At 35.9% G+C, this 25,944-nt stretch overlaps 1 protein-coding gene across 4 annotated transcripts; it reads left to right on the top strand.

The window, feature by feature from the left end:
- Window positions 459–25,944, top strand: LOC109848283 (ABC transporter B family member 4-like). Of its 4 annotated transcripts, XM_020417710.1 has the most exons (14): window positions 505–713; window positions 863–917; window positions 1,062–1,237; window positions 13,819–14,040; window positions 14,132–14,370; window positions 16,588–16,922; window positions 16,993–17,040; window positions 17,111–17,253; window positions 17,337–17,610; window positions 17,707–18,587; window positions 20,120–20,386; window positions 20,920–21,183; window positions 23,138–23,431; window positions 25,412–25,944. In XM_020417710.1, exons 1-14 carry the CDS (start codon window positions 582–584, stop codon window positions 25,763–25,765), a joined length of 3,684 nt encoding a protein of 1,227 aa, XP_020273299.1. In that variant the 5' UTR covers window positions 505–581; the 3' UTR covers window positions 25,766–25,944. The 4 variants fall into 4 exon arrangements, with proteins under 4 accessions (XP_020273302.1, XP_020273299.1, XP_020273300.1 ...); XM_020417713.1 differs by lacking the exon at window positions 16,993–17,040 and having other exon boundaries at window positions 459–713; window positions 16,588–16,970; XM_020417711.1 differs by lacking the exons at window positions 16,993–17,040; window positions 23,138–23,431 and having other exon boundaries at window positions 582–713; window positions 16,588–16,970.

Raw genomic sequence — 25,944 nt, 5'->3', positions numbered from 1 at the left:
TATTATCCTCGGTTAAACTTTAAACTGAGGATTTGAGGTGTACTTAACTGCTCAAACTTTGGTTGTGAAATAAAATTTTTCATTTACCAAAAAAAAACATTATTCTTCTTATATCCCATCAATTAGTACAAGCAAAATAATTAATACAAGTAAAATAATTAATGTTATTTGTTGCATTATTCTTCTTATATTTATCTCATCAACTAATACCACCAAAACAATTAATACAAACCAAACTAATTAATGCTGTTTGTTGGTTCTGGTTTCCTGTCAACATGTTGCCAATACCCATCAATTCATCAATCTCTTAATTTTCTCTTTCCTGTCATTATCTTTTCCCTTGACAACTTGCTAGCGTCCACAAAAATGGAAATTGAGAAGTACTGATATATATATAGAAGAAGAGAAAGGATAGAATTAGTGATAGAATGTCGATGGAGGATAGAAGTGGATTCAACGAGTCATCCTCTAGTATTTCTGTAGGCAAAGAAGAAGATGGCGACATTAATAATGGCGACGCTAAACACTCAGTTCCATTTTACAAGCTGTTCTCTCTCGCAGACTCCGCTGATGCGCTTCTAATGATCGCGGGCACGATTGGCGCTCTGGCTCATGGTGCTGCTGTGCCTCTCATGACCGTGATTTTCGGGAATTCGATTCAATCTTTAGGAGGAGCTCGTGACATCCACGATACGGTTCCCAGAGCTTCCAAGGTAGAAGAAGAAAAACATGAGAAAAAACATATTCAGTACGTCATGTGTTGTTCCAGTTTCGATATATATGAACACAATGAGGAACTTCAACGTGTTTTAGTTTTTATTCGGCGATGTCGTCGTTACCCCATTTATGCTCTTGATTTCAGGTGTGCCTTCAATTTTTCTACTTAGCTGTGGGAGATGGACTAGCTTCATTTATCCGTACGTTTTCCACTTCAACCGCTGTAGTGTACATGAGAAGTACATAAAATACCTATTTTTGCAGGCTTATTTGTACTGTACTGAAAATTGAATAACGAACTTTATGATTTTTTTTCTTTTTTTTTTATGTTTTTTTGTTGGCAGAGGTGTCATGTTGGATGGCAACCGGGGAAAGGCAAGCTGCGAGGATAAGGAATCTGCACTTGAAAACGATATTACGACAAGAAATTGCTTTCTTCGACAAGGAAACAACCACCGGAGAAGTTGTCGGGAGGATGTCCGGCGACACTGTTCTAATTCAGGACGCTATGGGTGAGAAGGTACATTACATAATGATTTTATCTTGATGAGCTTCCCTAATTATTAAATATTTGGCTAAATTTCGGAAACCCTCTTAATTAACTTTGGACGATTAACAGATAAGCCGCTATATCTTTCAAAATATTAAAAAAAACCCTCTTTAAGTTTAGGTGTTAGCAGGAAACCCCCATCAACTTTAACATTTTTTTCGTAAAACCCCCCTAATGGCGTTAAGTGCAATGTTTGCATGGGTTGGTAAAATCACGTACGCTAGGGTATATTTTTGCCCGTGACAATTGCGGTTCATGCTTTTGGAAGCTTTTGTTGAGAAAGAATGAAAGTTGAAGGGGGTTTTCTGATAACCCCTAAAATTTAGGGGGGGCTTTATGGTATATTGAAATTTATGGGCGTTATCCGGTAATCATCCAAAAGTTAAGGAGGTTTTCTGAAATTTATCCTTTTTTTTCTCTATTGCTCTTTCCAAACATTTTTCATGGGTAGTTTCTTAACAACTGGAAGTCCTGATTCAAAATTCAATAATCCAGAGTTGACTTTATTTATTTTGTTTATAGACGTACGTGTAGTTTGTTTTGTTACAGAGTTTTGTCAAACATGTGCATTTCATTGATTGTGTTTACAGATCGATAATATTGCTTACTCATGGTCATTCTGTTATTGACGTTCACTAATGAACCATCGCGATGGTTGTTTTAATGTACGCATTAAATATATATATATCAAATAGAATGAATTCTTTTTGGCAAAGAATTCTTTAGCATCAAATTCCTTATTTGCATTTGAAAAATTCCTTGGGGGTATCAAATCATGGGACCCAATTAAGGGGGGACATGTGAGGTGTCAACTCCTGGATGCATGACCTACTGTTCATGAACAGTAGATCATGCACCCAGGGGTTGACACCTCACCTGTCCCCCCTTGGATCTTATGATTTGAGGTCCCTGTAAAACAACTCTTTGCATATTATTTAGTGGTTTTTCTTGTTATTATGTTTCCAAAGATAAATTTAATATAAGTTTCAAAACCCCCCACACACACACACACACCCACCCACACCCACACACCTTTTTTCTTACATAACCCCCTAAACTTTGGGGTGTCTCACTAAAACCCGCTCCTTGAACTTTAATTTTTCACCACCACCTGCCTAGAACTTGTAAAAAATTAAAATGTTCTCGAGAGAAAAAAAATCCAAATTTTAATATATTTCATTTACAAGCAACTTACCCCCTTCCTTAAGTTTTGAATTTTTTTAATCTCTCTAGGACATTTTAATTATTTTCTAATTACAGGTACGATGGTCCGGTGAGAAAAGATGAAAGTTTGGAGGGTTTTGTAAGACACCCCAAAGTTTAGAGGTGAAATAAGCCAAGTTCATGAGGGCTATGTGTAAACCCTTGAATGTTCAGGGCAATTTTGTAAAATTAACCCTAAATTTATTTTAAGTATCTTTTTCACATGACACAAATGATTTCTGTCATAATCAATTCCTAAATGATATACTTAGAGAACCATTGAGAGAACCATTGAGAAGATGGATGTTTAAGTAGTTTATTGAGATGGTAGAGGGGACACTTAAATATAAGGGTGAGCAAAAAAAGTTCAAACCGAATATATACCGACGGACGTTTAACGGTTTGGTTCGGTTTAGAAATCGATTCGGTTTGCTTCGGGTTTCAAAGTATTATTCGGTTTTGAAACCGAACCGGCCGACGCCTTGTTGCCATCGCAAACTTGCACGTACCCCTTCTTACCAAATATTAAGTTAGATAATTAACTTTGAATTGAACCCATATATGACATATCTACTCCTAGCCCACCCATATGTTTATTGCTACCCGTACCCAACCAAACCATTAACCGGTACATTAAAATCCGAAACGACCAGCCAAACCAATTACCACGTCCACAATAGAAAATTAGTCTTATTTTCCCAATAGTTTCTGATGTAGAGATGTGGCTGCCATCTAATTTAAAGTTCAATACTAGCATCTGTAGAAGTTTAAATTTCACTATGCGGGTTCTAATTCAATTTTGCACGCAGCTTGTAGCACGTGAAGGTGTTTCCGGCAAGAGAGCAAGAAAGCAAATATATATGTAGGCAGCTCTAGTGCATACCAAACAAACCAAACCGATTTGATTTTGGTTCGGTTCGGTTTTGAATTATAAGCGGCTCGGTTTCAGTTTGGCAAAATTTAGTAAAAAACAGACCGACCTTGTACTCACCTTTATCTAAATACCACAAAGTTCCTCCATTGTAGCACTTAAAAATTTATAACTATACGTTATCTTTTGTGACAAATAAATACCACAAGTTGTCTAAAATTAACATATTAGTATCGTGCATACATTAAAATTTTCACTTGAATGTTCTCATATGACACCAACATGTTAACTTTACAACTCTCTAACCATTATTATGTGAAACATATCCCGCTTTTATTTTAGAGTAGAATTAAGATAAGTTTAAAAAAACAGGTAGATTTAATAATAGATTTAACAAATATTAATAGTTAGAAGCTCTAAAACCAGCTTATATCATAGAGAAACATTCGAGCGAAGATTTTCATTTTTGCATGATCGACAGTAGTAGCTAACATGCTAATTTTAAACAACTTTTAGTCCTTTTGTGGTATTTAAGCGCCCTATATCCCAATATTACCCCCATATCCGAAGGAATCGTAGCATTGGGGGGGCGGGGGGTAATTTCGCAAGACATGCAATGTTGGGGGCCTAGAATCAATTTTAATAATTTCTGGGGCGGCGGTCGAGGGGGTGCGGTGCCGAAGTATGAAGATTTTGAGGACTAGAGTTGAATAAAAAGGAAAGCCGAGTCGAGAGCCAAGCCCTGGGTTCCCAATGACTTTGGTCCTCGCCGCTCGCAGCGGCCCTCTCCGGCCCCTTCGCCACCTTCGCGAAACCCTCACCCCATTCTCTCCCTCTCCCTCCTCCAACTGCTCTCATGAGGTCGAAACTCGTGAGCCAACCTCCACAGCAAGCCCTAAAACTTGGGGGGAATGGGAGAGTATAATCCAATTAATGTTTGAGGTTAACTTGCAAGCGGACGGAGCTCAATTCTCAATAAATATCTCTCATAAGTTAAACGAACTCTCTCTACGATGCAAGAGACCAAGTCCGTAACGGACGCATCGATTTCTCCTTATTTTGGACAAATCAATTGGCTGCGTGCGGGTAACTCTTTTCTCCTTGCTCTCTATATTGTTCGTCAGGCTGAAATTATGCGGTCAAAGTATTTTTCTCCGGCTTAATTGCACTTAAATGCCCTGTAGGGTTCCCTACTTTGCACTTAGGGGCTGTTTGGTTCGTTTCCTTCACTTTCCATAGATGATTTTCCTTCACTTTCTTGTGTTTTCTTCACTTTCCTGAAAAATATTTCTTGTGTTTGTTTCGCCCAAAAATATGTAGTGAAAGTACTTTACATCATTTTCTAGTGTTTGGTTTAACTTGAAAAAAGAAGAAAATATGTAGTGAAAGTACTTTACATCATTTTCTAGTGTTTGGTTCAAACTAAAAAATTAAGAAAACTTGATTGTGGTCACCATGGTAAGATTACCACCCAACATAATAGTTGTGCTCAGAAAAGGCCATTATTTCATTATCTGCCTCGTCATAAAGTTTATAAAGCAATGTTGGTTGCAATATATTGCCTCGCTAATATATTGTTGCTATAAACTTTGGCTGCATATCTTAAAAATAGCCCATCATCATAACACAAAATATGCGCTATAAACTTTGGCTGCATATCTTAAAAATAGCCCATCATCATAACACAAAATATGCATACCAACCAAAGGCCAACCAAGAGCTGAAACCAAGGCCGAGAGCAGGTTGAAACCATGCACAAAATTAAAACAAAGGCCAAGCATCAACATGAAACCAAAAGGCCAACCATAGCTGACCAACAACACATAATAGTACCAAGAGCTGGAACCAAGGCAGAGAGTACAATAAACTTGCACAAAATTTAAATAAGGGCCAAGCATCAACTGAATCCGAAGGATAACCATAGCTGACCAACCAAAGGACAAGCAAGAGCTGCAAGAGGCCAACACAACCAAATCCCAAACAACAAGAGGCTGCAACCAAGAAAAGCACAAAATCAAGAGCTGCAAGAGGCCAACACAACCAAATGCCAAGCAACAAGAGGTTGCCACCAAGGAAAGCACAAAATCAAGAGCTGCAAGAGGCCAACACAAGCATCAACTGAATCCGAAGGCCATCATCATAGCTGACCAACCAAAGGAAAGCAAGAGCTGCAAGAGGCCAACACAACCAAATGTCAAGCAACAAGAGGCTGCAACCAAAGAAAGCAACAAGAGGCTGCATAAAAAACACAACTGAAACAAAGGCCAAGCTGTGCCAAAGACCAACCACAGGCCAACACAACCAAAGACCAAAGGCCAACACAACCAAATACCAAGAAACAAGAGGCTGCCACCAAGGAAAGCACAAAATCAAGAGCTGCAAGAGGCCAACACAAGCATCAACTGAATCCGAAGGCCAACCATAGCTGACCAACCAAAGGAAACCAAGAGCTGCAAGAGGTCAACACAACCAAATGCTAAGCAACAAGAGGTTGCAACCAAGGAAAGCAACAAGAGACTGCACATAAAACACAACTGAAACAAAGGCCAAGCTGTGCTAAAGACCAATCGCAGGCCAACACAACCAAAGACCAAAGGCCAACACAACCAAATGTCAAAGACTAACCATACACCAAATCCAGGCTGCAACCAAGGAAAGCATAAAAAAACACCATTGCAACATGTCAGGTACACAACGGAAACCACAAAAAAAACACAATTGAAACAAAGACCAAGCTGTGTCAAACACCAACCACAGGCCAACACAACCAAAGACCAAAGTCCAACACAACCAAATGCTAAGAAACAAGAGGCTGCAACCAAGGAAAGCAACAAGAGGCTGCACAAAAAAAACACAACTGAAACAAAGGCCAAGCTGTGCCAAAGACCAACCACAGGCCAACACAACCAAGGGAGGAGGGAAGGCCAACACAACCAAATGCCAAAGACTAACCACACACCAAATTTAAGGTTGCAACCAAGGAAAGCAAAAAAAAACACAACTGAAACAAAGGTCAAGTTGTGCCAAAAGCCAACCAAAGAAATACACAACCAAAGACCAAAGGCCGACACAAACATGCTGTCCAAAGGCCAAGCAACATGAGGCCAAATTCCCACCAATTGCTACATGTCAGGTAGACAAAGAGGCTGCACAAAAACTGAGCTCAAAAGGGCCAAACAAGCCAAGATGGAAAGCAAACCAAAGCTCATAAGAAATTATAGAAAATGTGCTCAGAAAAGGCTCTTTTCTTCATTATATGCCTCGCCATGAAGTTTATAATAGCAATGTTGGCTGCATATACTGCCTCGCCAATTGATTACTAGTATAAACTCTAGCTGCATATCTTCAACAATGAAGCCCATCATCATAACACATAAAATGCATACCTCTTTAACTTTAATTCATCGATGGGAAATCATTATAGAACCCTACTTGTAAACCTGTCAAACAAGTTTGCATTAGCATACCAAGTTTATAATTTAACATGTAAAGCCACGACTGAGATGCATGAAAATAGAGGTAGTAGCATTAGTTTTGTACTAATGTAAGTTTAATACATGTACGATAGTTGTGTTTGTAAAATGATGAGCAATCATCTAGCAACATGAACATCCAAAAATAATTACGCTCATTTACATACAAAAATAATTATACTAGCATTGTTACAATTAGCTAATTTCACAAAAATATCCTAAAAACATCGTAATCCGACCAAAGGCCAACATTCTAATCAAGAGGTTGACTCTTCATGAACTCAGTCAACGTCTTCTTTTGCATAATAGTTGACCTCCCCATAAACAACCTAGCTTGTGATTCATTCTCATGCAATTGTTGATAAAACTTATCAAGAATTTCTATGTCAAATTCATCATGTGCAAATATAGCTTGTGCCAACTTCTCGGTCCAATGCATACTCACCATGCGCATAGATGAGGTGAATTGTTTTACCTCATTTACTATCTCACGCATAAGCACCGTGTCCTCACTAAACCTAGGCTCCTTTCCTTTACGTTTCTTTGACCCGTCATTTTTAGCTTTGTTCACACTAGAAGATGGATTGTATTTTGAGGGCATAGTTGGACCATTCGGTGGTGGAATATCATCTTCATCTATAGAGACATAGCTAGGTGTGTTCTCCTTGGGCATATTAATATCATCATCATCATCACCAATATTAAAATGTGCACTATCACCAAATTGTGACAACACATCTACCGCATAATCTCCTCTAGCAACATCGTCTCCAATAATAGTTGCGAGGTCTTCATAATGTTTCATGGGCTTGTTGATGTATTTCCTAAGTTTAGAACCATTCATACTCTTATCCTGCATTGTTTAAGGCATATATCAAAAACATATAGGACAACATTGAACAAAATTAGAAATATTTGATAAAAAATGACCACTAGAAAATTGTAAATATCTCTAGCCATCTATCAAAGCAAGCTTCATCCATAATCACCATCTTCTTTGCATCATCCCAACCGGCATCGCTCAAGTTACGATATTTTTACATGTCCAAGAATCTATTACGAATAGTTCTCATACGATTTTCCATATTCTCGAAAGTGAACGTTGAACCTAATTGTTCATTTATATGAAAGGCGGCGCTATGATAAGCGATTTTTTTTGAACTTCTTATCCGCTTTCAATCCATCCCTAGCACATTTTATAAGGAAAGGAATTAACAAATCATCATGTTTACTCTCCCATAATATGTTAACTCTCCTCTTGCAAGCCTCTTTCTTTTTGGATTTATGAGCAATAGCTTTCTTTTTCCTCTTTGGATTAGGGGATGAACTTTCATCACCATCAATATCATTAGCACTCCTCTTGTTGCTTTGACATTGTTGATTAGGTGACGGAGTTTCACCCATGCTATAACTTTGACGTTGTAAACTTGGAGGAGCATTTAGCATGTTCATGAATGACATTGATGGTTGTTGGCCAATTTCCCAAAAGTTAGCATCTTGCATTTGAAAATTATTCCAAAAATTAGGACCTTGGCCAACTTGTGAAGAGTGATAAGGTATAAACCCCGAGTTAAACCCACAAGGGATTGATGAATTCCTTGGGGTTCGAGGCGATGAATTGGATGTCGTACTCTTGCCTTTAACCTTACCAAGTTCCTCACAATTGAAGTTGTCGGCCATACCTAGAAAATAGTTATAGAGAAATACGAAAAAAATATACGTAAGTTGAGTAAATAAAGTGTGTCCTAAGAGAATTACATACAACACATAATAGTAGCATACAAATGTTTCGCCAATTAACATTCTATAGTTTTACACACGCTAACATAATATGAAGTACATGAAAATAGAATAATTCAAAACATGAGACAACATCACTATCAAATTGCATCACATGCCTATTTCATTAGTATTTCCTCCCTTATACTTATCACAATAATCAACCCATATTTTCCAAGCTATTTGATCTCTACGATTCTTCCATACGTTTCTTGATTCTGTTTGCTCCCTTTGAGTTTGGGGTTGAGAGAAATCAACAATATTATTATCATCTTCATTAGCAACATCACCTTCATCATCTTCGATCTCAACGGTCTCATTGAATATGTCATCATCCGGGTCAACCATTGCAATATAATTGTGAAGAACTGCACAAGCTAATACAATATCCACTTGCGCGCGAATAGGGTAATGAGGTTTCGCGGTGAGAATTTTGAAACGATTCTTTAAGCAACCAAATGTAGATTCAATCTTAGACCTTAAAGAAGAATGTCTAAGATTAAATAATTCCATTCTATTTTTAGGTGTTCTTCCTATTTGTTCCTTCAAATGGTAACGAACACCACGATATGGGGAGATAAAACCCGGCATGGTCGTGTATCCCGCATCACAAGTAATACTTTCCTACAAATGCATGATGTGAAGGCGTTTAGTAGAAATTTTTGTCAATTCATCGAATAAACCAATATTAATTAAAGTAATTACTTAAAATTTAAGATTTGATGAAATTACCATCATATACTTTCAAGCCATGAGGTTGTGGCCTAGACAATGCATCTTGGAGGACTCTAAAGTCATTTGCAGAACCTTCCCATCCAGCTAATACGTAAGTGAATAACTTGTTTGGAGTACAAGCCGCTAAAACATTTTGTGTAACACCTTTTCGACCACGGAATCGTTGTTGAAAACTAGCAGGTAGCGTAGCATCAACATGTGTACCATCTATCATACCAATACAATCCTAGAGAACAAAAAATTACAATTGAATCTTTTTTTAAAATTAAATGAACATGCTTTTAATCACAAATTAAAGAGAGAATACCTTGAAATAAGGATAGTATAGGGTTGCTAAGGATCTCCTGTGGAACTTCATTCCGTGCTTGTCTTAAAAAGCGTGATCGTATGTGGCAAATAGCTTCTAACACTTTGTTGAAATGCCTACTCACAGGCTCGTCAGATCTAATAAAATATGACCTAATACTTCGATTTTTAGTTTTATGTCCCAAAATATTCAAAGTCATAGCAAGTTGCTCCTCCACTGTAACATGTCTTGAGTCTCGTAATAAATCGTTGCTCCTCAATATCTCTGCAAGCTTCATAAAAGCATCACTTCGCATTCTAACATAGTTGACACAACTATCACTAAATCCATTATATATGCGTTCAGGTGTTGTTTTCTATTTTGATATTGTATTATTTTCTCTTCACTAGGACCTGCACGTATAGATCTATGTCTACTTTGCATTCTCCTCATGAATGCCATAACCATAACCAAGACAGATAGTACAGCACCCGAACACATATTAACTACGGTTTCTTCATCGAGATTACTATCCATCTAAAATACAAACGTCATATTAAAGCAGATAGTAACAGTAAATGAAGATGGTTGTCTAATTATATTGCTAAGGTCCTATTTGCAAAATGAAAAGACAAAGCTATTAGACTTGGGTTTAAAAATATATTTGGAAACTAATGCAGACAAAATCAGGTCACATTGTTCAATATGATGACTTCAAGCCTGGTCCATGACCCACAATTAAAAATACATATTTTTCTCTTCTTATCCCTAGGTCAAGAAGAATGGTAACTACAATATGTGTACATATAGAGAATAATGTCATTAATAAGTCACTCAAATGAGCTATCAGAGATTTTACACACTTAAAGCTTATAGTTTGTCACCACATTTAATGTTTGCCTTCAAATTAATTTTTCAATTTGTTTCTTAGTTCGTATTCAGTTCATCAAAACCCAAAGCCATGCTCAAGAACAAGAAAGTCCATAACTATGTACCTATCAACTAATTGAATGTAGACAAGGAGTTTCTAACCATAAAAATTGATTCATTTCCCATCATTCAAAGAAATAAAATGTTTTTCGACTATACTAATTTCTGATTACGCAAACTGTGCCCTTCAATCATGATAAATTTGCATGAAAAAATTTATAACGTAGTCAAACAGACAACGAAATTGCTACTAATATTCTTAAAATTTATAGCACGAGGTTGTTCAAGCATGGTAAATTTTGCAAACTGTGCCCTTCATTCATGATAATCGATCTTCATCAATTACTAATTTGTTTTTACGCAAAGACCAAAATGAAATTGCTACTAATATTCATGTTAGCATGAACTCAGATCAATAGTTGAGGCAAGCAACCAGAGCATATATATTAAGCTGCACAAAATTAATGCCCAAAATCGGAGCTCAAACAGATCAAAGCTCAACCAGACCAACCAAATCCACATGTCAGAGCTCAAAATCGGAGAAAAAACAGTGCTCAAATCAGAGCAAGAGCTGAAGATCTCAAAAATATAAGGCGTTTAGGGTTTTTTTTACCTGAGTAGCGCCCTATTTTCTCAAGAACAACGGTCTTCTTTCAAATCCCCAAATCAACCGCAAGATCAAGGACAGCGACCTTTCAAAATCCCCAAATCAACCGCAAGCTCTCAAGAACAGCGATCTCCTTTCAAATCCCCAAATCAACCGCAAGATCTTAAGAACAACAATCTCAAGATCGCAAGAGATCAAAACGGAGGAAGATCGAGAGCTGGAGGAGCAAAAAGCCGTGCGAAGTTGATGTGGAAAATCGGGGTGGAAGCGAGAGCAGGTGGCGGGAGAAGATGGAGGGAAGGAACGGCGCGGTGATCAGAAACCTAGGGTGAAAGGAGAGGGGGAAAAAAAACGAGCTTTGATCACTTTCCACCAAAATCGGGGTTTTGGGAACGGAAAGGAACTTTCAGCAAATCTCTACTTTCAGCTCCCTTTTCTTTCGTCGCTCAAAACGAACCAAACATCCGTAAATAAAAAAAACTGACAGATTTTTCGTCGTCAGTTTTCAAAATGGGCTTTTCCTTCACTTTCAGCTCAAATTTGAGCGAAACAAACAGGCCCTTATATACCCTCGCTTGTTTTTAGCAGCATTTCTATACCCTAAAGTTTTTTAAATTTGCACTTAATTGCCCTTAGCTACGCAGACGCGGGAATTCCCGCCCAAAAGTTCTCATTCAACACTCACATGCTAATTATGGAACTTTCTAGCCCTTAAATTTTTTTTTTCAAATGCTAATTATAGAACTCTTTAGCCTTTAATTTTTTTTGTTGTAATTCTAGCATTAACACTGCCGTAATTCTATTTTAAAGCTATCCGAAGTCTATTATAAAAATAGTAAATTTAACAAAAATTGAAGCTTTAAAAAAGTTTTAAAATTAGCATGCAAGTGTCATATTTGCGTAACTAAGAGTATTAGATAGCAATGTAAGAAAACCCTTTACCTTTTTACCCTTTCTGACTATGATCTCAAGCTCATAGTCTCAAACTACGTTTTTTTTGCCTTAAACGTCATTCTTCGATTGATTGTGCCACACTACCTCCACGGGAGAGTTTGAATTGTGTGGTGGATGGCAACAAGCTCTTCGCCCTTCCATCCGATACACCTATTTCGAAGCGGCAACATCGATCGTAGGTCTTTTCCTTGACAGAGCATCGACCCATGAAAGGCATGAGGGATGCAGAAATAGAGGGAGGACATTTTGTTGTCATTATTATCTTGTTCCTGACTGTCTTCAAGAACCCCTCCCAGCTAGGCATACCTTCCCTCGCTGATGGGATTTCTCCAGATTGGGCATGTTTATAGACCGTGCGGGTTTTGATTGAATAGCTAGCTAGGTTGAAGACAGTACATTACCCCACCTCGTCTATACGAGTTTGCATTAAGTTGATTGCGACGAGTTCATTTTAATGGGATGAAGACGTGGCCCCTCTTCCAAAGGAGATGCTAGCACGCTTGATGCTGCAACTCCGATCTTTTCTTATTCTCTTTACAACAACATCGCCAGACAGACATCAGAAGATGAAAGGTTTCCTCCATGGGCAACTTTCGTGTATATGCCATTTATCGTTCTCTAGTGGATGCTAATTTACCGCCTAGCCCAGTGTTTTAGATATGGACAGTAGCAATGCCTCCTGAGATTCAAATACATACACAGGATATTTGGGCTATATACCCTCCAAATCTTCCATAATTGTATATTTACCCCTCAAATCTTCGTACTTGCCAATATACCCTCCATATCTTCCATAATTGCATGTTCATCCCAAAATCTTCATAATTGCCAATATACGCCCCAATTATTCCATAACTGCATATTTACCCCCTCTCCCTCCGCCCAAAAAAAAGATCTTCATAATTGCCAATGTACTCCCCCAAATCTTCAATTTTGAAGTAGTTTCCCCTCCAAATCTATGATTTCTTAAAATTAAATATTCCTAAAGTTAAATAATTGGTTTGTTTTGGGTTGGGGGTGGGGGATATGCAATTATGGAAGATTTGAGGGGTATATTGGCAATTAGAAGATTTGGGGGGAGGGGTAAATATGCAATTATGGAAGATTTGGAGGGTATATAGTCATATAACCCGCGCACATATTGCTTCTCTCTTGGTTGTCTCTTTCCTAGGAACAATCTTTTTAAAGGGTGTAGGGGAGCAAACATCAACTTCGTCATTATAAAACAATGGCCGCAGAACATCCATTCCTTGAATGGTGCTTCACCCTCTTGGTTTGGATGTAATTACAAAGTGAAATTCAATCTCACGTCCTGATCTATCTCAATAGGAGAATTTTTGACATTTTGGCACTTGAATACTATCCCTATTAATAGAAAAAATGAATGTATTAGTGTGGTCATTGTAATTTGCTGGCACATTTTGGGAAAAAAAAACATAATGAGCGTGTTTTCAATTCAAAGAGTCATAATGAAGAAGATATCGGGAGGAATGCATCATGTTTAGTGGAGTTGTGGCGTGATCAACCGTTGCCATATACAAGTACAATGTCTTTTGCAAATGACTAGTCTATTCACACCCTCCATCTTTAATATTTGTAAAAGTGATTTTCTTTACTATCAATAAATTAAGACTCAGACTCAGACTCAGACATTTTCTCCAATGAAAAAAACCTTCACCATGAAACTAATTCAAGTTCCTCCCATTCTTACAGGTTGGCAAGTTCATTCAGCTGCTATCCACATTCTTTGGAGGATTTATAGTTGCATTTATTCAAGGTTGGATTCTTACCCTTGTGATGCTAACCACAATTCCGCTCTTCGTAATAGCTGGGGGATTCATGTCCATCATAATATCGAAGATGGCATCAATTGGGGCAACAACTTATGCAGAGGCAGCAATTGTGGTGGAGCAAACAGTTGGTTCAATCAGGACAGTAAGTAGTATATAACACTGTAAGAAGTTTGTATTTAGTTGGCAACTGGAACAACATAATAATTTGTTACAATTCAATGTTTTTTATTTAGGTTGCATCTTTTACTGGGGAAAAACAATCTGTGGACGAGTACAAGAAATCTCTCAAGAGGGCTTATGATGCTAGTGTTCAAGAGGGTCTTGTTTCTGGGTTAGGTTTTGGTACCGTAATGCTTATCATGTTCTCTGGGTGTGGTTTGGGGTTATGGTATGGCTCAAAGTTGATATTGGATAAAGGATATACAGGTGGTGATGTCATCAATGTGATATTTGCAATTCTAAATGGCTCCCTGTGAGTGGCTAATTCATATCATTTTTATTTTGTTTTTGAAACCTTAACGATAGTAAATGAGGTTGCTTATGAGGCACAACTTTTATTCACCAGAGTTCTAACAAAATTTGACGACTGGTTATAAATTCTTACATCCTTTCCTTCTAGACCAGGTGCTTGATAGGAAAAGAATGCCTTAGTAATTACTGATCATGCAATATAAGATATACTATTAAGGAGGATGAAAGTGGTTAGTTATCTTTTTCATCTTTTCAGCTTCCTTTTCCTTTTCTGGTTCAAATACAAGAAACCCCCTTCATCTCTGTCTTGAATTTCAAGAAAGGCCCTAATCATTAGTTAAACAAAAAAAATCCCTTGCTCTATGATATAATTGAGTATCATTAGTTTTTTAACTGAAGCATTAGCTTCCCAAATTTGAAGTATCTTTCTTCTTCTTCCTCCTTTATTGTTCAAAAACAAATCTTAAAGACCCTGAAAGCCCAATTCATTTTAATTCCAAAAGGCATTGCTGCACATCCTTTATGTTATATCTCTTAGCAAGCTTGGAATGAAGGACTGTTTAGCATTTCCTGGATAGCATTAATTTGTTTCTTTTGGATCAACATTACAAGTAATAACAAGATGACCATCAATGTATTTTCCCCCCAAATATATCTATCAAGGAACTTCCATGACAAAGTTTGAATTTACCAAATTTGAAGCCTTATACATAATGGATTACTACCTGAAGAAAAATCATCAGTAAACTATTATGTAAACCAAAGAATGAAAAGTAATAATGTTCAACAGATTTTTAACAAAAAAAGAGAAAATTGGACAAAAAAGAGCGAAAATTTATCACTCCCAAAAGAAAACAAAACGAATGAAGAGACTACCTAATCAATTAATGGAAACTTTTGTCCTCAAACCGTCTTTCTTCAATCTCCTTCCAATTGAAATCATGGGGTTTCGAGTACGATTTAAGAAAGAAAGATAAAAAAAATCTAGGATTTGATATATAAAAATAGATTAAAGATATGAAAAGAGGAATTTCTTTTTCTGTTTGGATATGATATAAGATCCAACGAGATGAAATATAGGTTTTTCATAAAAGGTGAGTGGGGCAGAAGGAAGAAATTTTGTGTAAATTAAAGGGCCTTTTACTATTCTGCAAATTATTATAATTATCAAACAAATAACTTTTGACGGTGTTATAACTATTAACTCTTATGAATAGAATAGGTTTTCTGTTGAACTTATTAGATGAGGGGGTTTCTTGTAACTCAGGGTATAGATAAAGAGGGTTTCTTGTATTTAACCCTTCCTCTTTTTTATTTATTTTTTTCGTGTTGAATATAAAAGAGTGAAGACTGAAACTAACCTAATGGCGATATGAATGACACCCTTAATATGTGAGGATATTTTATAGGGTAAATTACCCTTGAATACCTTATTGTTTGTCTGATATTGCACCAAAATACCATAAGTTTAAAACCCTATGCTTAAATACCTAAAGTTTCTAAGAGTTGCAAGTTAATACCCTAAAATTTCTAATGCAATGCAAAAGTGAGAATTTCGTCTCGGAAATTCTCACGCGACACTCACACGCTATTTCTAGAACATTTTAACCCTTACTTTTTGTTAAATGTATTGTTAAACCTATCAAAATCCCATTTTAAGATATAGTTAGGGTGGGGTTTAAAATTGAATTTTGACAGGTTTAGCAATACATTTAACAAAAAGTAAGGATTAAAATGTTCCAAAAATTGGGTGTCACGTGAGATTCGGGACGAAATTCTCACCTTTGCATTTCATTGGAAACTTTAGAGTTCAAGGTATTATAGCAACTTTTAGAAACTTCAGGTATTTAAGCGTAGGGTTTTAAACTCAGGGTATTTTGGTGCAATATCGGGCAAACTATAAGGTATTCAAATGTTCTTAGTTTTAAGAATGCCTGAATTGGTATCTTCTTCTCCGAGTTCTGTTTTTCTATAGTTTTCTAGTTATTCTATATATATACATACATATACACACGTGCGTGAAAACCTTAGCCATTGATTACTGAGTAGACCACTGTAGCTCTTTGTTTCCTGATGCCCCTGTAAATTATATTTCCGATACATATTCACAGCAGAAATTGCATAATTGCTTATTTCGGCAAGAAAATGCCGTTTCTAGTCCAACTCCTTCATCCATCTCAAGTCTAAATAGTATATTGCTTATGTCCTATTTCTCCAGCTCTTTGGGCCACGCTTCTCCATGCATAACAGCATTTGCAGCAGGGAAAGCTGCAGCATACAAGATGTTCGAAACAATCAACAGAAAGCCAGAGATTGATGCTTCCAATCCCTCAGGAAAGAAGCTTGATGACATTCGAGGAGATATAGAGTTCAAAGATGTTTGCTTCACCTATCCAACTCGAAAAGATGAGCAAATCTTCAGAGGATTTTCCCTATTTATACAAAGTGGCACTACAGTGGCTTTGGTTGGAGAGAGTGGAAGTGGGAAATCTACCGTAATTAGTCTGGTTGAGCGGTTTTATGATCCAGATGCTGGTGAAGTTCTGATAGATGGTATAAATTTAAAGGAGTTCCAGCTTAAATGGATTAGAGGAAAAATAGGTCTATGAAGTTCTGATAGATGGTATAAATTTAAAGGAGTTCCAGCTTAAATGGATTAGAGGAAAAATAGGTCTAGTGAGTCAGGAGCCTGTACTCTTTGCTTCAGGAGTTCCAGCTTAAATGGATTAGAGGAAAAATAGGTCTAGTGAGTCAGGAGCCTGTACTCTTTGCTTCAAGCATTAGAGAGAATATAGCCTATGGAAAGGATGGTGCAACGACTGAAGAGATCAGAGCTGCAGCTGAGCTTGCTAATGCTGCCAAGTTCATAGACAAAATGCCTCAGGTTAGATGTAATTGAGAACTTGGTGGTGAGATTAGTCTTTCATTAGCTCTATTTACTGAAGTATTAGAATGCATTGTATACAGGGTCTCGATACTATGGTTGGTGAGCATGGAGTACAGCTATCAGGCGGTCAAAAACAAAGGGTTGCAATTGCAAGAGCCATATTGAAGGACCCTCGGATTCTACTTCTTGATGAAGCCACTAGTGCTTTGGATGCAGAATCTGAAAGGATAGTGCAGGAGGCACTTGATAGGGTAATGGCAAACCGAACTACTATTGTTGTTGCTCATCGTTTGAGCACAGTTAGGAATGCTGATACAATTGCAGTCATACATAGAGGTTCAATTGTTGAAAAAGGTGCAATCCTACTAGACAGCGTTTTACTCGTACAATCATTTCTTTCATTCGGCATTCTTTCAAGAAAACCTAACACTATCTTCTAAATTTTGTCAGGTTCGCATTCAGAGCTACTGAAAGATCCTAATGGAGCTTACTGGCAACTCATCCATTTGCAAGAAAGGAACCCAAATTCGGATAATTTATCTCAATCTGACCACGACAAGCTTACTCTTCCATCCTTTGTAGAGAGGCACTCTAGCCGACATATATCTTTGAATCGTTCTATTACCCGTGTATCATCATCATCATCTATAGGGAATAGCAGCCGCCACTCTTTCTCAATACTTCCTCTGGGAATCGATATCCAAGACAATAGAGCAGAGGCAGCAAACACTGAAGTCACTTCCCAGGAAACACAGGATGTATCTCTCAAACGCCTTGTGTACCTCAACAAACCTGAGATCCCTTCTCTCGCAATTGGTGCAATGTCTGCGATTGTTAACGGGACACTGTTTCCTGCATTTGGAATTCTATTATCTAGTGCTATTAAAACATTTTATGACCCTCCTGCAAAGATGAAGAAGGATTCCAAGCTTTGGTCAATACTGTTTTGTATATTTGGTGTGATTTCTTTTCTAGCTCTTCCAGCTAGGACATATTTCTTTGGTGTGGCTGGATCAAGACTAATAAGAAGGATACGACTGATGACTTTTGAGAAGGTGGTTCACATGGAGATTGGATGGTTTGATGAGCCTGAAAACTCGAGTGGAGCAATTGGAGCTAGATTATCAGCAGATGCCGCAACTGTTAGGCGTCTTGTAGGCGATTCACTTGCCTTATTTGTTCAGAATATCACTACTTTACTTGCCGGTCTGGTGATTGCTTTTGTTGCAAACTGGCAACTATCTCTGATTATCTTGGCTCTCTTGCCCTTCATAGGCCTTAATGGATGGATCCAGATGAAGTTCATGAAAGGGTTTAGCACGGATGCAAAGGTTTGGCTTCACAATCTATTCAGATCATTTGTTCATAGTGAGTAGTAGGAAAGTCGTTCGAATGTTGTTGATATTACTAGTATTGCTTCTTCCCTTGTTTGAGGTCAGGGATTGGGTGAGAGCTAAGTTACCCGGACACCTCATCTGGTTTCCTCTACATGCATCTGACACGAGTCTAACGCTGACTCCGACTCTCTTCAATATGCATTCATTTATTCAGACATATAATCAATTACATAACACATGTTTTAGTTTAAGACACTCACCATACACTTCTTGAATATATATCTTTACACTTCACGTCCACTTTTGCAACTTGCTGGACACCGGTTGGGTTTGTTTCAGCCTATATCCTGTTCAAAACTATGATTATAAAGGGCCATTTTGGTATCTACTTAAGAACGGGTGGTATCCCTACGTATAATCTTTTTTTTAATGGAATTCCCAATGTATGATCTTCTAAACATATGAAACATAGAAATATTATAGAAATTTTAGTTTTCGTAACATGTAAATGAAAAAAAAAAACAAAATCTGTCTCATGTAACTTACTAATTCCAATATGTATACATATACACATGTCCTTGTATCCTACCTTTTACAACATTTTCATGTCTTGTATCTGCACCCCACCCATACCTGCACCACGCCTGTACTCGTACTCTTACCCCCACCTATACCTGTGTAACATAGAGGACGAGAGAAATCTACGATAATTCGAATTATTATTTAATATAAAAATTTGAGATGTAATATTTCTGGAAAAATTACTATCAAAAGATTATCGTTAGATAAACTATTGGAACAAACATAATAAAGCCAATTTTTTGGTGAGACTGACAAGGAATATGTAAAGCATGTCCGTTAGTTGCACTTGCTGTTGGGCACCTTGATTGCAAATACATCTAGGTGAGTATGGGTTTACATTAAAACAGCAATATCTTTTATCATGAGGTATCTCAGAAATCATGTGGGTAACCACTAAACTTGGGATGTTAACAAGGTAGAAGGTTTGACAATTGTACAAACAACCAATCCAATAGCAATATTGTGAAGATATATATTCTTATAATATATGATGGGTTAATGTTATCTTTTCTGTGAGACAACTTTTTGCACTTAATTCTGTAAAGAAAATTTGTTATCTGACCTAGAAGTCAGTCTTCTTCATCACCCATCATTTAAACCTTTTCTCCATCTGATGTCACTCTGGATACTATTCTCCCAAAAAAAAACGTGGATCATGGTCATGGTGCATGGCTCAATCCCAAAAAAATGTTCTATGGAGTTGTGTCCAATGTTTGACAGGCAACTTCCAAACGTTAAACTTCTCTGCATGGCACTTACAAACAAGGAAACTACCAGTTAATGCCCCTGAAACACCGAACTTTGCTTTTGTTGGTCATACAGATTAGGCTCTTAAAACAAAGGTGCAATCTCTAAGTTTCTCCAGTGTAAAAATACTTAAAAGGAAGATATAACATGGTTGAACTTTGAAACTTTGATGATTTTTAATTTCAAAATGTGTGCAGATGACGTATGAGGAAGCGAGCCAAGTTGCAAATGATGCAGTGGGGAGTATAAGAACGGTTGCTTCTTTCTCGGCCGAAGATAAGGTGATGGAACTCTACCAGAAGAAATGTGACGGACTTACAAAGAGAGGAATTATGCAAGGATTGATTAGTGGTATTGGTTTTGGAGCATCCTTCTTCGTGCTTTATTGTGTTTATGCAGCTTGTTTATATGCCGCAGCACGCCTGGCACAGGATGGAAAGATTACATTTGGAGAAATTTTTCGAGTGCGTCTCATCTATACTTCCAAAAGATTTTAGCTAGAATTGATATTAATTTCTTTTTAATTACAGTTGCATTCACAATTTTAGTTATAACGTTAAAAAGGAAATATTGAATCATTAAGTGTAATTAAAGCGAGTTTCAGACATCGTCAAGACTTTTCAACCTGCACTTTAGAGATTTGATGACTAAAAGTAGCCTCATACAGAACATGTAGAGTTAATCAAAGGAATCACATTTGCTTGTGAAATTAAATTCATTCTAGATGTTGTTCTTATGTGTAATTACCAACATTGAATGCAGAACATAACTCGTTTAAGGTTTACGAAGACAGTTAGCTTCAACCAAAGGTCATTAGTAAATAAAGTCAAATATAAATCTCAAATGCTGGATAAAAACAAACAGTAACTTCTATTACACGCATTGCCACCACTATGATGACAGCTTTAGTTGTACTTAAACTATTGACATCATTCTTGGCATTGTTGTTGTTTTCATATGCTGGATCATTGTTAAAGCCTTATCTCAATGTGAGCAGGTTATCTTTGCTCTCTCTATGGCAGCCATTGGAATTTCTCAAACAAGTGCCACAGCAACAGATTCTAGAAAAGCGAAAGCTGCTGCAGCTTCTGTGTTTGCAGTTCTTGATCACAAGTCTAAGATAGATGCTAATGATGATTCCGGGACAAAATTAGAAATGCTAAATGGAAACATTGAGTTTCGGCATATCAATTTCAAATATCCAACAAGGCCACATGTCCAGATTTTCCAAGACTTATCCTTGTCAGTTCCTTCAGGAAAGGTACATTTAATATCAGTGCAATGTGTTTCGTGATTTATTTTTCACAAGTTAAATAAGTTTATTGCTGAGTACAAAACAGTTATCGGTTAATCTTTGTCACTTTGAAAAATGCTGCAACGCTTTTTTTTATTTTTTTATTTTTTCTGAATACTTGAAATGCTTAGTTGAGATATATTGTTTGTGTAAAAAGTTTGGTGCATTATTGGAGACTTGGAGTCTATATTCATAATAGCGAAATTAAGTTTTGGTAATGTTAGAAAAAACTAGTGCAACCAATAGAGAGTAGCTTATTCTACCAAATATTTTTCATGATCAAGACTGATAAGACATAGTCAAACAATAACATTCTTATAGTTGCATTAGTTGATTTATCATATAAATTCGTCTGCATGGATTCAAGGTCTTCAGTGCTTCCTATGCTTTTCCTACTACTAGTATAGTGCACGTGCTTTGCACAAGAGCATCCCGCTTTATTTTATAATTTTTTATTTTTTTTGTTGGCTACAAAGAATGAAATAACTTATATACCAATATAAATTCTGAAAAATTACAATTTTATTTAAATGAATAAATTGTAAAACTATATATAAATAACTGAATGATCAATTATAGTTTGGATAATTATTATAATTTATTAAAATAATTATAATATATTAAATAGTTTTTTATCTTTTAAATAAATAATATTATACTTGGCATAATTATAATACTATTAGTAACTATATTTTAATTTAATAATTAGTTTATTATACTATAAGTAAATAATTTACTAAATTGTATAATTATTAAATTACAGTGTAATTTATTAATTAAAAAATACTATTAAAATTATTATACTATTAATACTATTACAATTACAGTAAATAATTTTTTTTTTCATACTATTATCATATTTTTTTGAAAGGCTAATAAGATATAAGGTAACAGGTAATCCTCCATAAGAGGTGAAACCCAAAGTTATAGGCATAAGCCTAATGAATTTTTGTTATTTTTAATTTTTATAGAATTTTAAATTTTATGTGAAGATAAATTAGGGATAAATTTCAAATTTTCTATTAAATAATATAATTAAATAATAAAATAATAGTGTGACCAAATATTTTGAATAAGTGAGGAAACGTATAATTAATAAGAGGTTATATATAATTAGTGAATGATTAATTAGAATTAATGATATATTTAAGAATTATCAAACTTAAAGGGGTAAAAATAAAAATCAAAAGTTTTGACATGGCAATCCTCTTTTATATGTAGTATAGATTAGTAAAAAATTTAGAGTGTTTATTGTAAATTTTATAAATTTTTAGGGGTTGTTTATGTTATTTGTAGGTTTTTAGTGTGTTTATAGGTTTAAAATATTCAAGGCATTTTTTACAAATTTTGAATTTTTAGGAGTGTTTTTGCAATTTTTAAAGCTTACGAGATACTTTATCTAAGTAAAAAAAATTCAGTTTCTTGCTAGCATATATTTTTCAGATTTCTCACTGAATTAAAATAAGTAAAATTTATAATTTTTAAGTTATTTTAATAAAATTTTGAATTTGTAGGGGAGTTTTTGCAATTTAAAAAACTTGGAGGATTTTTTATACAAAGTCCAAAAACTTTTAGGTGTTGGCTAGCATATGTTTTTTTGGATTTTTCTGCGAACTAAAATAATAAAGGATTTGATTTATATCAAACGTATCTCCTTTATTCAATAGCATGCTAGGTCTCATTACGAATAGGATAAATCATTTAATTACCATTTCAAAGAAGATAGGATAATTAAAACAGATTAGGATAACAATGTAATATTTAAAATAATTAAGGGTAATATTGACTATTTAAAGATTTTCACGAACTTGTACTTTTAAAGAGAGTGATATATTAGCTGCACCTTATCACACGAACAATCACCATGTTGAACTAATGAAAGCCATCTCTAAAGTCTGACAAGCTCCATTTCATTTTTCAGACTCTTGCATTGGTTGGAGAGAGCGGAAGCGGTAAATCAACCGCGATAGCTTTATTACAGAGATTTTATGATCCCGATTCAGGTCATATATTGATAGATGGAATTGGGATAGAAAAGTTTCAGGTGAAATGGCTGAGGCAACAGATGGGTCTTGTAAGTCAAGAGCCATCCTTGTTTAACAACAGTATTCGAGCTAACATTGCCTATGGAAAAGGAGGAGAAGCTACTGAGGCTGAGATTGTTGCTGCTGCTGAGTCAGCGAATGCCCACAGGTTCATATGCAATCTGCAGCAGGTTGACTCTAACCCATGAATAAATTCCGAAATTCTAATCCTAGAGAAGTCGCCATTTGGCAAGGGGTTAGAGGGGAAAGTGTTAAGGGGAAGGACTAAATTGAGTTAACCCTTCACGAGAGGTTAAAAATAGCTTAATTCCGTTTGGATATGATAGTCAAGATGAAGAGTTAAGTTTTTTGTGTTTGGCAGGCAAATAAATAAGGGATAAGGAAACTAGTTGCCAAAAATATCCTAAAATATATATATTTTTAGGTGTTGTTTGGCAAAGGGTTAAGTGAGAGGTTAAGGAGACTTAACCTCTTCTTAACCCGCCAAACACAAAAAATCTATATAAGATTAAAGTGAGTTAACCCTTTATAATTTGTCAAATATAAAATATATAGAAAGGTTAAGCTAACCCATCTAGAGGGATTAAAATGAGTTAACCCCTCAAAATGAGGGGTTTACTATTACTCCTATTTAGAAGGACTAAGAGCTAATGCCTCTAATTATAAAGAAAATAGTCAAAGTCATTGTTATTCCCAAACACTAAAAATGATCATAAGGGTTAAAATAAAACTTATATAACTGGTTAATAATTTACTCATTTGGATTATCGAATGGGCTAACTGTGTTAATCTTTCTCCTTAATCCCTCTTCATTAACCCTTTACCAAACGGGGCCTTAAAGTTTTATTTCTTATTTCGAGAGGGAGTAACTCTTACTCCTCTTTGGGCAGATTTGTTAAGTTGACTATCTTTAACCTTTGTAAAGGGTTTGTTAACCCTTTGACTAAATTAACCTGTTAGGATAGTTAAGGAGGGGTTAAACCCCTTTAACCCTTCTCTTAACCCCTTGCCAGATGGGGCAGTTTTTCTTTCTTAGGGATTTTTATAAGAAGTTACAATAAAATTTGAGGAGAATTTGGTTGACTCTTGACTAGGGTTGGAAAAAAATACCCATGTCCAAAGAAATATTAACGGATAGGGATATGGTTGCTAAATCTATATCCGATAGGACATGGTTACGGATATGTATATGTAGTGAAATATCCAGATCGGTATCCAAAATATCAAATATTTGTTGATCATATACTTGCAACCGTTTTAATCCTAGATTAATGGATTTGAGGTTAATTTTGATGATCAAGATATCTAATCTTAGCTTTTCAGATATGATGAATATATTAATGAACTCTCTAATATTGTATGAACAATTTTTTCCTTCAATATTTTTTAGTTTTGTCATATCCGTTTTATATCCGCATGTATATCCGTATCCATATTCAATTTTAGAGGATATGATTAGGATATCTATGATTGGTAAGTGGATACGAATATGATAGGTATTATATCCGAGCAGTATGCGAACCATTTGCACCCCTACTCTTGGCAGAAATGAAATTCATTAGCTTCTCCTAGCACTTACTCTCTGTTTCTTATTTTGATATTAATCCCTCAAATCTTTCATATTTTGAGATTAGTCCCTCAAATCATTGAAATTACTATTAGGTCCCCAAATCATATAATTTTTTTGAAATTAGTCTCTTCATTAAAAATCTATTCATTTGTTAACCATGGTTGGGTTAAATTTTTTGAAATTAACTATGGATAGACAATTATCAAACTAACCATGGTTGGGTTCTATTAAAAAACATGTTTGTGTTTTCCCTCTTTTTCTCTAAATATCGGTCCATCTTTTGAGAAGGGAAAATTCTTTCCCTCGTAGTTGCCCCCAAAATCAACACGAGCATCCTTTCTCTGTCACCACAAAATAGGGATGGGTTTGTATCAGAAGGGGCATAACTGAACACCCAAACAAGTTAAGGTTGAATGAATAATCTTCCTGATTCAAATGGTGGGTTGGGTTGGTTTATTATTATTATTATTATTATTTTTTTTTTTGATTTTGCGTACCTGATATCAGTTTCATTGATTTGGGGGACTAAGACAGAAATAACCCAAAGATTTGTATCCTTTCTCTGATTTTACAATTACAGGGTTATGATACATTGGTTGGAGAGCAAGGGATCCAGCTATCGGGCGGTCAGAAGCAACGGGTGGCGATTGCACGTGCCATCGTGAAGCATCCCAAAATTTTGCTTCTTGACGAGGCAACAAGTGCCCTTGATGCTGAATCTGAACGTGTTGTTCAGGAAGCATTGGACCGAGTTATGGTAAATAGGACCACAGTAGTTATCGCCCATCAGTTGTCTACAATTAAAGGTGCTGATGTAATAGCGGTCGTTAAAAATGGTATGATCATAGAGAAAGGGAAGCATGAAACACTGATGAATATCAAGGATGGGGTTTATGCCTCCTTAGTAGCACTTCAATCAAGTTCTGGTTCATGAAGTACAACAGTTTTTATTTATGAGATTATGAGTGACATTGTCTCATGTAACTATAATTAAATTACGTTGAAATGTGATTGGTAAAACTCTCAATGTAAAATTCGTGCCGAAGATTATTGTGATTACATTTCTCTGTAACTCGTGTTTGTTGTATATGATATTAACATTTTCATAGCGAA

Source organism: Asparagus officinalis, chromosome 7 (assembly GCF_001876935.1).
Source record: "Asparagus officinalis chromosome 7, Aspof.V1, whole genome shotgun sequence".
Classification (NCBI taxonomy): domain Eukaryota; kingdom Viridiplantae; phylum Streptophyta; class Magnoliopsida; order Asparagales; family Asparagaceae; genus Asparagus; species Asparagus officinalis.
The sequence above is the reverse complement of the archived record's forward strand: the minus strand, read 5'-3'. Positions and strand labels throughout refer to the sequence as shown.

Bases quoted from the DNA above. Each gene is read 5' to 3' on its own strand.
- LOC109848283 (XM_020417713.1), top strand. From the start codon at position 582: ATGATCGCGGGCACGATTGGCGCTCTGGCTCATGGTGCTGCTGTGCCT. The intron at 16,971-17,110 runs GTCTATGAAGTT...GAGGAAAAATAG, and splicing joins ATGGATTAGAGGAAAAATAG to GTCTAGTGAGTCAGGAGCCT. The intron at 18,588-20,119 runs GTTTGGCTTCAC...AAATGTGTGCAG, and splicing joins GGTTTAGCACGGATGCAAAG to ATGACGTATGAGGAAGCGAG.